Source organism: Aspergillus ruber (genome assembly GCF_000600275.1).
Source record: "Aspergillus ruber CBS 135680 unplaced genomic scaffold scaffold00001, whole genome shotgun sequence".
NCBI lineage: Eukaryota > Fungi > Ascomycota > Eurotiomycetes > Eurotiales > Aspergillaceae > Aspergillus > Aspergillus ruber.
Window position 1 is genome coordinate 1,406,784 of NW_024467297.1, and position 14,076 is coordinate 1,420,859.

Here is a 14,076-nt window from a genome sequence, read left to right on the forward strand (position 1 = left end):
CCCCCCCCCTTTCTTCCTTCTCCCCATTTCATTAAGCATCGTACACCATGACCACCCGCTACACTGAAGTCCACAAGGAGCCCTAGGGACCTGGCGATTCTCGCCCTACCGCCTTCCAGGTGAAAGATGAAGGCCTGGAAGGCCAACTGGCCGACAAGTCCATCTTCATCACCGGCGCCTCTTTAGGAATTGGCGTCGAATCTGCCAAGAGCTTTCTGCGGTATCTGTCTTTATGTATACATAGACTCTGATCACCTGTGGTCTTGATAGATGGCATGTTCTGGTAAAGAATGATGTAAATACGATAACCAAGAACACCAATGTATCATATCCATATGCAAGGCTATTTTTGCTTGAATTCATTCTATAAATGCGCTCATGCTGGCATACAAACATATTTCACTGTCCGTTTTCCGCACCTGCTCCTTCATATTCGAGATACCGTTTGTAAACGCATATCATAGCAAGATATGGGGTTTTATTTTTACAGCTATTTAGTTAAATAATGCAATAAATTGAATTCTTAAGTGCACAAATGGACTCACAATCCAAGTCTCCAAATTGTTGGAGTAGGTTCCTCTTTACCCCCGCTCGCCGCGGCGCTCAGAGCTAACATTACATAGTAAATAGATTAGGGTTATTCACTTCTGTCGGACATAAACGGAGAAGCTGTAACCATAGGCAGATAAGCAGATACTTGCTATCCTGGCCAAGATGAAGTCGATCAGATAAACTGCAAGATCATACAGGCACATATTTCTCTTAGGAACGAGTATTCTCAGTTACTCTTATTTAGGCCCTTCCTCGATTGGATAGCTTGAAATATAAGAGCCCAAGCCAACTGCCGGCTAGAATTTCTAGAGCAAACTAGATTTGAGATGTTGGCGAAGATGATTCAATACATCAAACAACAAGCATTGTACCTTGCAATACTATGCAGCGCAGCACTGACTTTGAACAGAGTCTCCCCTGCTAATGCAGAAAACTTAGCACATGGCCGAGTCACCGTATTGGATGGAATCCCTTATTATGTGGACGATATCCCGGTGTCTCGGCTGCTCGATGTACCGGCATCTACGCTGAACTCCGCCAACCTTTCTGATGTTGATATTTTGCCTATGACCGTCATATCTAGCAATACCTCCGATTTTACCGGCAGTGAGCTCAATGCTACTATAGCCGAGTACTCTACGCGAGATGATGTGTTTAGCTTGGCTTTCCTTAACAGTAAGTAAATTCCAACTGCTGTATGGAATTATGGAAAACTGAAACTTGCACATCAGCAATCTACCTCACGAACACTAAACACGGCTCCGCTGCTATCGATGTGCAATCAACACTTCCGGAGCTTCACAGAAACGGCAATTCGGTTCTCATGGTCTCGCCAGAGTACCACCCTAGTGAAACAGCTCATCCAGCGATGAAGACGCGTCTTTCGCTGGAATTGTCGGTTGGTCCTTACTTTCTGTCGACAAAAACTGGACAGATCTTTAAGGCACATCGACTGTATGAGGACCCTCAAATGGCTTTTCTTGAATCCTCAGTCAGCGACGGAATGGGTGGATACCGCCCACCTCCTGGACGGAGTATCGCTGTTCCTTCACGGTTATACTATACAGTAACAGCAGAGAAGCCTTTGGCTGGTGTACGTCTGCATCTCTCCTGTTCCCAGCTCATCTTCAATACTGAATCCTCAATAGCTTCGGCTCGGAGTAAAGGACATATACCACATCAAAGGACTGCGAACGAGTGGCGGAAATCGTGCATACTATTCCCTGTATGGACCGCGCAATGCCACAGGCACGGCTGTTCAGCGTCTCATTAATAAGGGTGCTGTCTTTGTGGGGAAGATGGGCACCGTCCAATTTGCCAATGGTGACAGGCCTACTGCTGATTGGGTGGACTTTCACTGCCCTTTCAACCCTCGAGTAAGTCCCTTTTCTACTATTTTTAAACCTTCATACACAGATTAATAAATTCGCTTCTAGGGGGATGGCTACCAGGACCCCAGCGGTTCCTCCACCGGCCCTGGCGCTGGTATGGGCGCATACGACTGGCTTGACATCGCCGTGGGGAGTGACACAGGCGGTTCGATGCGTGGCCCAGCCGGCGCTCAGGGCTTATTCGGCAATCGACCCAGCACGGGCGCTGTTCAATTAGATAACGTCATTCCTCTTTGCTCTGGTCTCGATACCGCGGGCGTCTTTGCTCGGAGTGCGCATACTTGGGCTCGTGTCGCCCATACCTGGTATCAATACTTCGATGGCGACTATCGGTCATACCCTAAAAGGCTCTTGTATCCGAGAAACTCGTTCACGCCAAAGGCTATTAACAACACAGATGCGTCAGCAGTGATTGAGAGATTTGTGCTAAAGCTAGAAACGTTCCTTGGGGCGCAGCGCACCCATGTCGATATCAATTCTGCTTGGAATTCCACCCGGCCCTCTGACGCGCCCGATACTACATTGCAAGACATGCTACACTATGTAAAAGACCCTACGCCACCCCAGTTAATGAAATCACTAACCTAATCAATATAGACATACGGAACCCTCATTTCCGTACACCAATGGCTTCACCTCGGTGCTCCTTTTTTCCAAGACTACGCTGCAAAGCACGATGATCGCACTCCATACATAAATCCCGGTCCCCTACTTCGCTGGAACATTGGCAAGGAAGCACAGCAAGAAGGGTGGGATAAAGCGTGGCAGAACAAGACTATCTTCCAGCATTGGTGGAATGGGGATACCGGTTTCGGAGCTCATGATAATGAAACTTGCTCCGACGCCATCTACATCTATCCGAACAGTGTGGGATCTGTCAGTTACCGTGATGAATATTTCGGGTAGGATGTCATCCCCAATTCCTCGTACATGTGAAAACACTGACATTTCTTAGCCCTCCGTCGCCTCCATTCTGGGGTATGAGCGATAGCAACATTGCTGTTTTCGCTGGAGTTCCAGACCTGGTTGTTCCAAGTATGTCACCCTGCCTGCCTGTGTTCTTTTGCGCAAGTCTTTTCTAATACCACGTTTCTGTTCTAGTTGGCGAAGTCCCTTACAACAGCACCAAGAGCGGCAAGACTGAGTATCTGCCTGTCACTATGAGCTTGGTCGCGGCTCGCAGCTGTGACCTGATGCTGGCAAATATGGTTCGGGAAATGGAAGCACAGGACATACTCAGGCCAGTTGCTGTTGGTCCAATGTTGTACCCTTCGAAGGGTTATCCATCTTCAAATGTTGGAGGTAAACTCGACTATTTAGGATAGCTCTTGGGTAATGAAAAGGCCTTATGGCTCTCTATAGTTATTATTCAAGGTCACTATATAACAAATTCATTATTATGATCCCCTCCCCCCAAAAAAAAGATACTTGCGACATGCTCAAGGAAATTCCCTGGCTGCTCCAAGACTATTTAGATGTCTTGCCTTGTAATGATTGCTCAGTTTCTCTTGATTAGACCCTCTCCGGTATGTCCAGGAGAATCACGAGTGATCTTCCATGACTTCTTAAGTTATTAGACTGCGTAAATCTTCTTGACGTGGTGATACTATCGAGGTTTTCTCCAAGGATAAGAATGAGAATCGGATTTAAAATAGACTTGATAACTGATTTGGCTTCAAATATATAGTTCGAGGTGAGTCTCAAACGTGATATAAAGATGGAACTCATTTCAATGACTAAATAGACAAGAAGCTGGTGATTGAAGTGAATAATATGGTATACTTACTATGGAAGCACATGACGGATGATCCATGAATCCGAATATATACATCAACGGAATCTTCTATTCCACCAAGGATGGAACTCTACAAACGTCATGAAATTATGAATAGCGAGCAACTTTATCCATCAACTACTTAAAGATTGAATCTATCACCTCACCAGTCAAGCCATCAAAACGCCACTTTATCGCACCTGTATACTCGGCATGCCCGATGCGATCAAAGGCAGTAAGCCACCAGCCCCCGTAAGGAAACTTCAATCAAGCAATAAGCACTAGTACTACCGGTATGATCTTACTTGGCGCGAACAGCTGGAGATAAAAGACGGCGATCTAGTGACCTATCACACCTGTCAAATCGTGCCTGTTCCAGCCGCAATTTAGTTCCCGCCTAGTAAAATAGACCAATCGGCAAAAGTTCGCGGCTTCTGGCATGGGACTTCTGTTTTTGTTTGCCTTTGAGAATGGTATGCCGGCCGTCCCGGTAGTTACGTGGTTAGCAAATAGCGTGTCGTGAGTTGATTGTAAATAGATTAATGCGGCCCCATCCCGAGTACAAGGATTGTTGGAACAGAACAAAAAAAAAGCGCTCGGATCCGGTGAGACACTCACGGCAAGAGACAGACCAGATTGATGAGCCGCGTGGGTCCAGATCGCAATTGCGAAAAAGACGGATAAGTTCCTCCAAATCTAATGGTAAGGGCGAGCTTGCGACAGACACCTGCTCGGGCTCCACTGCGCAGCCGTCATGCCGTCGCTGCCGCCGTCATGGATCATCGGAACCGGAAATCGGATCTGGTTCTCTTTGGACGTGTTCCATTGACCAACCAACAAGGCCATTAAATTTAACTAGGGGCTGGGCAACCTAAGTCCAATTTTTTGGTCCCCACTGTCAGCCTGTCAGTCGACAATCATAATGTTTCTTGCGGTCACCGTCACATGCACGGCGGACGGGGAAAAGCACGAAGCCTTTCTTGGAATGTGTTGGGCTGAGTCGCGAGATTTCGAGACATGACTTGCAGGAATTATGTTCCAGAGTGGCATCGCGTGCTGCGAAATGTAGATCAAGGAACTAGCAGCAATCCGACTGGATAGCACTATGTATGTGCCGACGGCGAAGATCCGTGTAAATCATTTATCATTGAATGAATTGTGCGGAGAATACACAAGCATGCACCCTGTAGGTTTTGGCGGTTTCACTTGGCCCTGGTCGATTCCGGGGTAGGAGGCCGGATTGGCCTGATCTTTTCAAACCGAGGTCGCAAACCTTTCCAGAAGAAGACATTCAAGGATTGCATATGACACGAGAGCCTGGCCGAGAAGCGCCCGACGTGGACCGAGGGGGGTTCAGTCAAAGGATTATTAAGTGCAGGTGGCGTAACATGGCCGTTCTCGTAGCGTTCTCGTAGTCGAAATAACAATAATTCAATAATTGGTGGTACGGCATCCAGCAGTCAGCAACATTAATTGCAGTCGCCCATCCTTGCCAAACCCAAATGACAGTCCCACTGAGCGCTCAAAGCGTTTAGTGGAGCAGCTGTCAAGCCGTCCTTTGGACCTTGACACGTGCCAATTTCAGCATGCTGTGTTACCGTGATGGTTTGTCGGCCTTTGTTCATGCAGTATAACGACAAATCTTCCAGGGTGCAGCTACTGACGGAATTTGCGAATTCTGCATACTCCGTAACTGCATGTTGGCCAAGACAAACAGTAGTAGTCTGCATGGTAGCATGGAGTCCATTATGGTCAACACAATAGCGGGGCATGATTTGAGTTATCAAAAGCCTATCCATAAAGGATCAGAGGCTCAAATAACGAAGGAACTGCAAAGGGCCTGAATCCTTTACCGCAAAGGAACGTATGCAGCCACCCATGCAGGATTCAGACCAGGTGGCTTGGGATCCATAAGCATTGCTACCTAGAAGTTAAACATGCCGATAATTCAATAGTTTATTGAAGGTCACCTGCCTGCCAGATTTGCTTTTCTTTTGCATATATATAAAGTCTATGTAGCGGTCAGCGCCTTATTATGCCATAAATCGTGCCCGATGTGGAGCTCACTCACTTCGTATCCCCATCCTACAGCTTGCACTGTACCAACCTATTATAAACACATGAATGCAGGGCCCTGAGCATCGAGCATCGCAGTAGTTGATCCCTTAGGTCCCTGATGCACATGTATCCCCGACGCACAGTAGGTTCACCATTGCAAGCTGTCACGACGCACTGCGGAGACAAATGACATTTTGTCTGTTTGTCCGTATAGACAGGAACACGAGTCAGGAACACGTAGAAGATTATAGCGCGTCTGATCACAACAACAAGCAAACGCTAGTAGCCCCATCGTCAGCATGCAGCTAACCATGCCCATATCCTGTACCCGCGACTACCCAAGTTGGCATCTCCATTCGTCTGCCTGCGTCAGGGTCTCATTATGATACAAGCCTGACTAGCGCCGTATAGAGATGCTGCCATATGCCGCATGACATGGGTATCTGTATGAGTTGTGTAGCCGCGAACACCGTGGCTTCACGACAGACAGTGATTTGGAAGCAGTAAACGCTAGGTTTTGCTGTCGGGACGCCACTGCCGTGATAGTGCGTCGCAGGCGTTAGCGTCGTTTCTTCTTTGTACCTAGATTAGAAGCCTTACCTGGTTTGGTTACTTCGCGTTGAACTTGTATGGGATGTCATCATTCGTACCGAATGATGACATGCTCATCGAAGTAACTTGATAACAGGGTACCTGTAGAATCTAAGTAATGAGATGGATCCGAATGGTAATGTATGAGAAAAAGGAAGAGAGACGACATAGGTTTCGAAGCGCTGAACAAGGCACATGATCTAACCCCGTCACATCCCGATCCCTGTGCAACATACAAAAATTACCAGCCCGATTGAAAACACAAGGATAAGCGAGTATAGAACATACTGTAAATGATAGTAACTGCAGTATCTGACTATTATCCAGTTCCATTCTAAACATGCCATCGCCCTCCTCCCTCCTTCCAAAACACAACCATGTCCAGAATAGCAAACACCGAGCACGTCCCTTCCATGAGCCGTATCAACTCTGAAACACACCACGCGAGGACGGACCGCATCGTCTAATAAGCCGTCATTGTCAGACACTGAGACAACTCCACCAGTTTGAAGCTCGACAGGATGAAGACAAGACGGTGTCAGTGTCAGTGTCAGATTCGGCAGCTAGCAGCTGGCAGCTGGCAGGAGCGGACGCCGTTTCGATGGTGAAACGTGTCAGATGAGTATGAAACGTCAAACTGTCAGTGGTTGGGACGGTAGGCAGCGCGTTTCTGTTTCTATTATTTCATCCATAATAATACCAGAGAGAGGTTCATGGGCATATGGATACAAGGATGTCGGTTCTCGAAACAACGGTTGTCGTGAGTATTTCCAGCCGCATCAACATATTCCTACTCAGTATCCCTACTTCATACGAACTAGGGATAGCCAGCGAACAGAGCTCGGCTGGTCAGCCAGCCAGCCAGCAGCCTAACAGGGCAGGACCGACGATCATTGCGGAATTCAACAGAAGCATACATAACATTGCGATTGTGATTGCAATTGCAATTGTGATCGTATTCTTCAGGTATCCAGTGCGACAGGGGTTGTGGAAGGAAGTCGGAGCCAGGGTTGCTTCTTCGTATGACGTACTGGAGGGTGGTTCTAGAAAGACAGATTGAGTTTGGATCAGGGGAATATAGAGAGTTTGGGCGGTTATTAGAGTGGTCGACTATTGGAATCGAATCGGACAAGGGTGAATTTCGGCAGCGTGGTAGCGTATAATGTCTACGAATACGGGAGGAGCTATTCTTTGCCTTTGATATTGTGGGAAGAGAGTGATATTCTGTATGGAGAACTGTCATTTGTAAATGGAGGAGTGGAGAGAACCCAGCAACCAGGTAATGGCAGCGGTGACAAGCAGGCACAGGACATGACAAATTCCACTAGCATATGATGGATCACCCTGAATCCTGACCGCGTGGATGGCAAATTTGCTGGATTACCGCTAATACATACGGAGTACGGAGTTGGGTGTTCTCCGTATACTCCGTCCTTGCTCTACAGAATGATAATGAAATAATCATGGGATTTACTGAACCGGATGCTCATGATTATCCTAAGGATCTACACGATCGGGGATCTGGATCTAACCGTGTTTGGCAGGAGGTATTGCACTCTGTCCAATTTCTAAGACACCACAAGAGGGGAAGGTCTCCTGAAAACCACTAATGTGAGAGAATGAGAAGGTGAACCCTTGGTCACGCCAGGAGGATTAACACAATGCTGTTATGCCCGTCACAATGGAGAGACGGGGCTACAGTCTCTCATTGGAGTGTGTAAAAGCACTCGTGCTGTTGGATGGTACCAAAAGGGATTAGTAGTGGAGCGACGTTAAGCTTATGAACTCTCTAGCACGTATTCTTGACAGGAATACGGTCTAATAACTTGTCAAACCAAACTCTCCACGCCGAATTAGGCAATAGCACAGTTCCAGCGAGACAGAATTGGAAGAAAGTCTATTTCTTTTTCAGGCGCTCTCTTTGGTCGTACCGGATTACACACCAGAACGGCACCGGTGCTGATTACCGCACACAGCAAGAGGGCCAGCCCCCATTTTGAGAAATATTCCCGGATTGTTAGTCCATTCATAGTAGCGAGTTCTTCGGACAGTAATGCGTTGAAAGGGGATTTGAAGGGTTCGATGGATTTTCGATGGAGATCGATGGGGCTACTTCTTTTCCAGTGATCCGAATGACAGGTGTCCGTACTCCGTTCCGGTGTATGTCATAGTACTCCGTAGTGCCTCCCATACTCGGCACTGAGAGTGCGAGAGCAGGGAGGACCAACCAGACGATAGTAGTGGAGGTCTCCATATTGAACTCCGTATGCATTCGGGGACTGTGTACGTACAGAGTACGCACTCCGTACGAAACGAGTGACACCTGACACGTCCCCATCGGTCCCTTCCGCTGACAACCCCGTACTCTTTGCACGAGTCAGATCGTGTCAATGGACCAAGTCCAAATCGATAGTGTTATATTTGCGATTCATGACAGGGAGAATCATCTACTAGGATTGCAACAGAAACAAACCAATAAATTGGACCCCGACGGGTGATGGACAGTAATTTTTGCCCCGATCGGCTTAGGGGTGGGATATTTCCCGTCATGGTCACGGACGGGGGGGATGGGCCAATGAAAACACTCCAATGCGGCCATTTTTCAGCTCGTTCGGACTATCATCTCGTGGCCAACCAGCCATATTGAGATACGGCAACAGTGGGGAAGCGTGTCATTTGTCATTTGTCATTTGCCCTTAAACTTCCACTAGGCGGGTTTTTAAATTTTTCTTAATTATCATCCTGTCAGATGTTGCCTGTTGTTGTTTTGGCTATTTCGCCAATAATCCAAGTGCATGGTTTTCTTGACACATGTCGGATACGTATTCTCCAACACATCCAACAAAGAATATACGGAGTACTACTGTATAATTATAGAGATACAACCCACACATGCATAACTTCCTAATCAGTATGCCACACACCATCCCCCCCTTGTCTCCCGATCAAAAGCACGGGGCAACGGATCTTGCTTTTAGTATCACACTACCAATAACCTGCAAATACTTCAAGGGCGTCATACAGATAGACAGGTCGTTTTTTATTTGTTTTTGTTTCCTTCCTTTCTTTGTACAGATGCAGCGTGCATGGGGTTACAGAGATCAACCAAAGGGAAAATAGATCCAGCCATTGAATTGAAGGGAATAATTGCTTCTTTCCGGCTTCCTGGCGGAAAGTGGCGGATGGGCGCTTGACGTACAACCCGGAGTGGGTCTCTCCATCTCGACAGCCGTGGGGCGAACAGGCGATCGTTTTGTGTACAGGTATGTACAGTACTCTACGGAGTACATACTAGTACTCTGTGCATTGTAGTGTTCCCTGTACAGTAGGATATACTTGTATATTCTCTGCCCAGTATCGCGTTGTATACAATACTGTATATTCTCCAAGTCTATACAGATCTGACAGTGGATCTGCGAGGGGCACTGACTGGTTCACCCGGCGATCCTTGCCCTACGCGCTGGGAACTGCGGGCGAGGGGCCAATAATCTAATTATTTTGTTACAATTTGGCAGCCGGTATTAGGGGAGTCCTAGTTATCGATCCCCCCTCGATGCACTAATAATGCACTCAGTATTACCAGTGCATAGTAGAACCGCCTCAGACACCGCCGCCACCGCCACTCGGTCTGCAGGCGCTCTATCGTAGGGGTAGAATAGTGTGAAGTATGTACAGAGTACGGACGGGAATATGGAGACGGCCCATACAATGATTGTTTGAAGAGGTTTCAGCTATCTTTGGCTCAGTCAGTTCAGACAACAGTGCTCCAAGTCCGTCCCATTCCGGACCGAATAAGGCCTTTCTCCAACCAGAAGACCTTAATTCTGCTGTACAAAATTAATGCTGCTTATTAACCTCAAAAATGGTGTGTGATGACAACATTGGAAAAGTCAAACCCCCAGTGTGGCAGCCATGGCTCTGGGACGCTTCGGGAATTAACACGGTATTCTACCCCTACCAAGTTTACTATGTAGTTACAAGAGTCCAGAGTACAGCATACACTACTAGGAGCTGTATGTAGGTGTTGTCCTTCTGAAGTGTCCTGCTGCTGCCGCACAACCTGATAGATCAATTATCCCTTGATTTTTTCTTTTTTGAAATGATGTCCAAGATAGATCCATCTGTCAAGAAGGTACATACCAAAAAAGAAAAAGAAAAAAGAAAAAGGAAAAAGGAAAAAAAAGAGTTTGGGACGGTTCCTCCACCCAAAAAGCCTCAAAATTCTTTCTTTTAGATATCCCGAACGGAGCCGTGACGGTTCTCCGTAGTTTGTGGATAATCCATGTCCGGATCCACTCGGTCTTCACACCTCCCACGATCGTCCTTGTTGGGTTTGTCCCTGATGATTTCACTTTTTGGAGTTATGAATATCATCTATTATTCTGCCTGTGCATATAAATGCGATTTTCAGACAGCCTGGCCTGCAGTCAGGAGTGGTGCCAGCCCGTGCATATTGGAACTGCCTAACTATACTTACTTGCCTCCCGAGTAACACTACTTACTGGTACCAACGACCCAGATCTGAATTATTTTATTTTCCATTTTCCATTTTCCATTTTCCATTTTCCATTTTTCTTTTATTTATTTATTTTTTTTCTTTTATTTTATATTTTAGTTTCGTTTTATTTTATTTTAAATTTCCTTTTCCACCCCTGCCTTGCATCGATAACCATATATAACCTTGGTTCAGCTGTTTCCCCATCGTCATCGACCAATGTCACTGGTTCTGCGTTTCCGCTCAGCTCTCGTGAGTCTTCTATATTAAATCTCGAATTTCCTTCCTCTTATCCTTGTCTTCTTTCTTGTCAATCCTTGTTCTCTATAACTATCGTCTTCGCATCCTTTCTGTCGCCCAACTCATACATCCACACTGTCAGCCGCTGGCGGCTCCCGATCGATCTAACGCTGCCTCAGTGATTGTCGCCCATTCTCTCTGCTTACCCTGCGTCCATTGCTTCCGGCTGGATTTATATCCTTGTCTATGACCACGTCCCATCCGGACGACGATTCCAGCAAAATGGCGATTTCGTACGCAAACACTCTTCCTACCGACCATTCTCAGACCTTGCCCTCGTTTAGAGAGGTATGCATCCCCGTCTTTACATTTCTTGTCTTTTCCCCCAAAGAAATAGAAATACTGACCGGAGCAGCTTCTCCCTCCTCATCTCCACGATGAAATCGACTCTACCTCCTACTTCACCTCTCCTCGCCAACGCTCTAGCTTTGAGTTCCCCGGCCGTCAGCCTCTGCAATCACCTCCCAAGATGCCGCTGAATGACGCCCCACGAGACTATTCCCTCACTCCTATCCGTGCTTCAGATCCTGGGGACCATTCCTCTCTCCCTCCCCGGTTTCCCGGGAATGGCTCCCCCATCGCTCCTGGTTCGACCCCCCGGTATGCGGCAGCCTCCTCGCGTGGCCCTAGCCCCATTCTGCCCCCGATCCGGGATTTGCACTCTCTTCCAGACCGCAGCTTGACCTCGAGCTCGCCATTCTCAGATGGGAGACCGACATCGCGACCAGACCCATTTCTGCCTGATTACCGTTCCGCGCCGATGGATGCACGTGGGCCATGGGATCGTCGCAATGGGGACTCTGCCTCGTACATGGGGACTAGCGGACCGGCGGCCATGATGCACAGTCACCCCGCTCCTTATGGGTATTCAATGGCCTACCCCAGTGACTCTGAGCAGCACTCGCCGCAGTTGGTATCACATGCGCAGTCGAACTTTGGCATTATGGGCGACCAGGCCGACTCCAGGAACAGGCGCAGGCGGGGTAACCTTCCCAAGCCTGTGACCGATATCCTTCGAGCTTGGTTCCATGAGCACCTGGATCATCCGTATCCCAGTGAGGAGGATAAGCAGATGTTTATGACCCGGACAGGGTTGTCTATCAGTCAGGTAAGCTTCATCATTTGTCTTTTCTATCATTATTGCTTTAGCTGACGACGTTCCAGATCAGCAACTGGTTCATCAACGCCAGAAGACGACAACTGCCCGCTCTTCGCAATCAGATGCGCAGCGGTGCCAGCGACATGGACTCGCAACGACAGTCCCCCTTTAGCGACATGGATCAGACCTCGTCTGAATCGATGCCTTCTCCTCACCGGTAGATTCGACCACCTAATCCGATAATCCGATATAATACATCCCGCAAGGGTTAGAACGTTTTGCATCATTTCACCATTACGAGTTACGGGGGCTGGCTAAGTACACGGAAAGCTGAAATGCCTCTGTCCACGAATTTTCTTCATTACACCATTTATTCAAGACCGACAAGATCATACTTGATACCCTATCATCTTCATTTCTGGTTGTTTTATTTTACTACGTGGGATTGATCGCTTCGAGGATCATGCATAGGCGCCACTATGCAGGGAACCTTGTAGCCTTGCTTGATCCTCCCACTCAATATGCATCTGTGCGGTGTTCTGGTTCGTTTTTACTATTTATTGAATATTTGTCATTTTCATTTGTTTTACTCATGTATTGTTTGGTTTGGGGGTTCATGATTTTCATTTTCGAGACCTTATAGAAGTTACTATGCATATTCTCCTTTTTCGGAAGGAGATGGAACTAGGGAAAGTTGTACCAGTATGGAATTGAATGATGATGTGACCATGTCTCCAGCGCATACTCCATTATCCGCTTTAGCAAGTGGACATGGTCCAATAAACAACTAGAAATTGATTTGGTTTTCTGCATCGAGAACTGGCCATTGCAACCTGCCTAAATCGGCATTGACAATCCATGAAGAAATACTAATTAATAACTTAAAAATTCCTCACGACATCCGAAGGTCTCCAATCCCCTCGTAGTTTTAAATAAAAAGAAGACCCCCACAACGAACCTTTCGATCATACGGTTGACAACCACATGTCATTGACAATTCTAGAAACAACCCCGAAACTAACGGTACCAAGATTTGGGTCAGGGATACACTTCCGGCCATCAAGTCAAAATAATTCGATACATATTCGATAATTCTACCACCATGGAAAGGGGGCCGAAACCCCGAAAACCCGAATGCCGGTTTGTGAGGCTTGATTGGGGAAACCAGTGTTCGTGTAGCCATCTCAAACCATGGTAAATTAATCTACTCGATACGAGGTCGACGTAGTCTGTTCTCCACTATTACCATAACCATGGGCGTGTGTGTCATTTTCTACTTTTGCGGAAGGAGATCATGACTATCAGTTGTGCCGAGAGTGCGGGTATCGGTACGTACTGGGTATGCCCTGAATACCGATAGCCGCGGATGACAGTGGAATTTTCAATTGACACATCCGTACAGATACCAACCACCAGGATTCACGGTACCAGGTCCGTGGGTAGTGGCCAATTGGATCGGAGATGGTTTCCAGAAGATTTGTTGCTCTGGTTGGTATGTACAAGTATGGTCGATCATCGACAGAAGGCATTACCGAAGCCACCGCCACACTGCCATTACAATTAACAGAGTACTATAGACAGTGACAGCGCATGAATCCTACAAGCACTCCTAGTATGCAATGCATTGCAACTTTGCACATAAATATACAGAGTACATGGTTTGTAATACATACCGACGGCTAGGCGCAGGGACCTCTGACCGTACTTTGCAGATGTCGATCCGGAAAAGTAACGGCTTGAGTACCGATACTTGTACCACAGGTCCTATCGGGGTTCCCTACAGAGCACAGTACCCCTGTATCGCGTACCCTTAATC

The 14,076-nt window shown here is 47.3% G+C and overlaps 3 protein-coding genes across 3 annotated transcripts; all 3 read left to right on the forward strand.

The window, feature by feature from the left end:
• Positions 1-890: 890 nt before the first annotated feature.
• Positions 891-3,268, forward strand: EURHEDRAFT_445099 (amidase signature enzyme; the record flags this gene model as incomplete). Its single annotated transcript, XM_040783508.1, has 7 exons — positions 891-1,227; positions 1,284-1,645; positions 1,701-1,928; positions 1,989-2,486; positions 2,541-2,845; positions 2,899-2,978; positions 3,045-3,268. The coding sequence occupies 7 exons, from the start codon at positions 891-893 to the stop codon at positions 3,266-3,268; spliced, it is 2,034 nt and encodes a 677-aa protein (XP_040643584.1).
• A 3,399-nt stretch (positions 3,269-6,667) lies between these two features.
• On the forward strand, positions 6,668-7,747 carry EURHEDRAFT_407906 (uncharacterized protein). Its single transcript, XM_040780694.1, has one exon. It carries the CDS (start codon positions 7,100-7,102, stop codon positions 7,424-7,426), a length of 327 nt encoding a protein of 108 aa, XP_040643585.1. The 5' UTR covers positions 6,668-7,099; the 3' UTR covers positions 7,427-7,747.
• A 3,600-nt stretch (positions 7,748-11,347) lies between these two features.
• EURHEDRAFT_445887 (homeobox domain-containing protein) lies at positions 11,348-12,481 on the forward strand (the record flags this gene model as incomplete). The annotated part of the gene is made up of 3 exons (XM_040783556.1): positions 11,348-11,449; positions 11,517-12,269; positions 12,326-12,481. 3 exons carry the CDS (start codon positions 11,348-11,350, stop codon positions 12,479-12,481), a joined length of 1,011 nt encoding a protein of 336 aa, XP_040643586.1.
• Positions 12,482-14,076: the final 1,595 nt, after the last annotated feature.

What these genes read in the sequence shown, in the direction of transcription:
- EURHEDRAFT_407906 (XM_040780694.1), top strand. Translation starts at nt 7,100, where the DNA reads ATGTCGGTTCTCGAAACAACGGTTGTCGTGAGTATTTCCAGCCGCATC.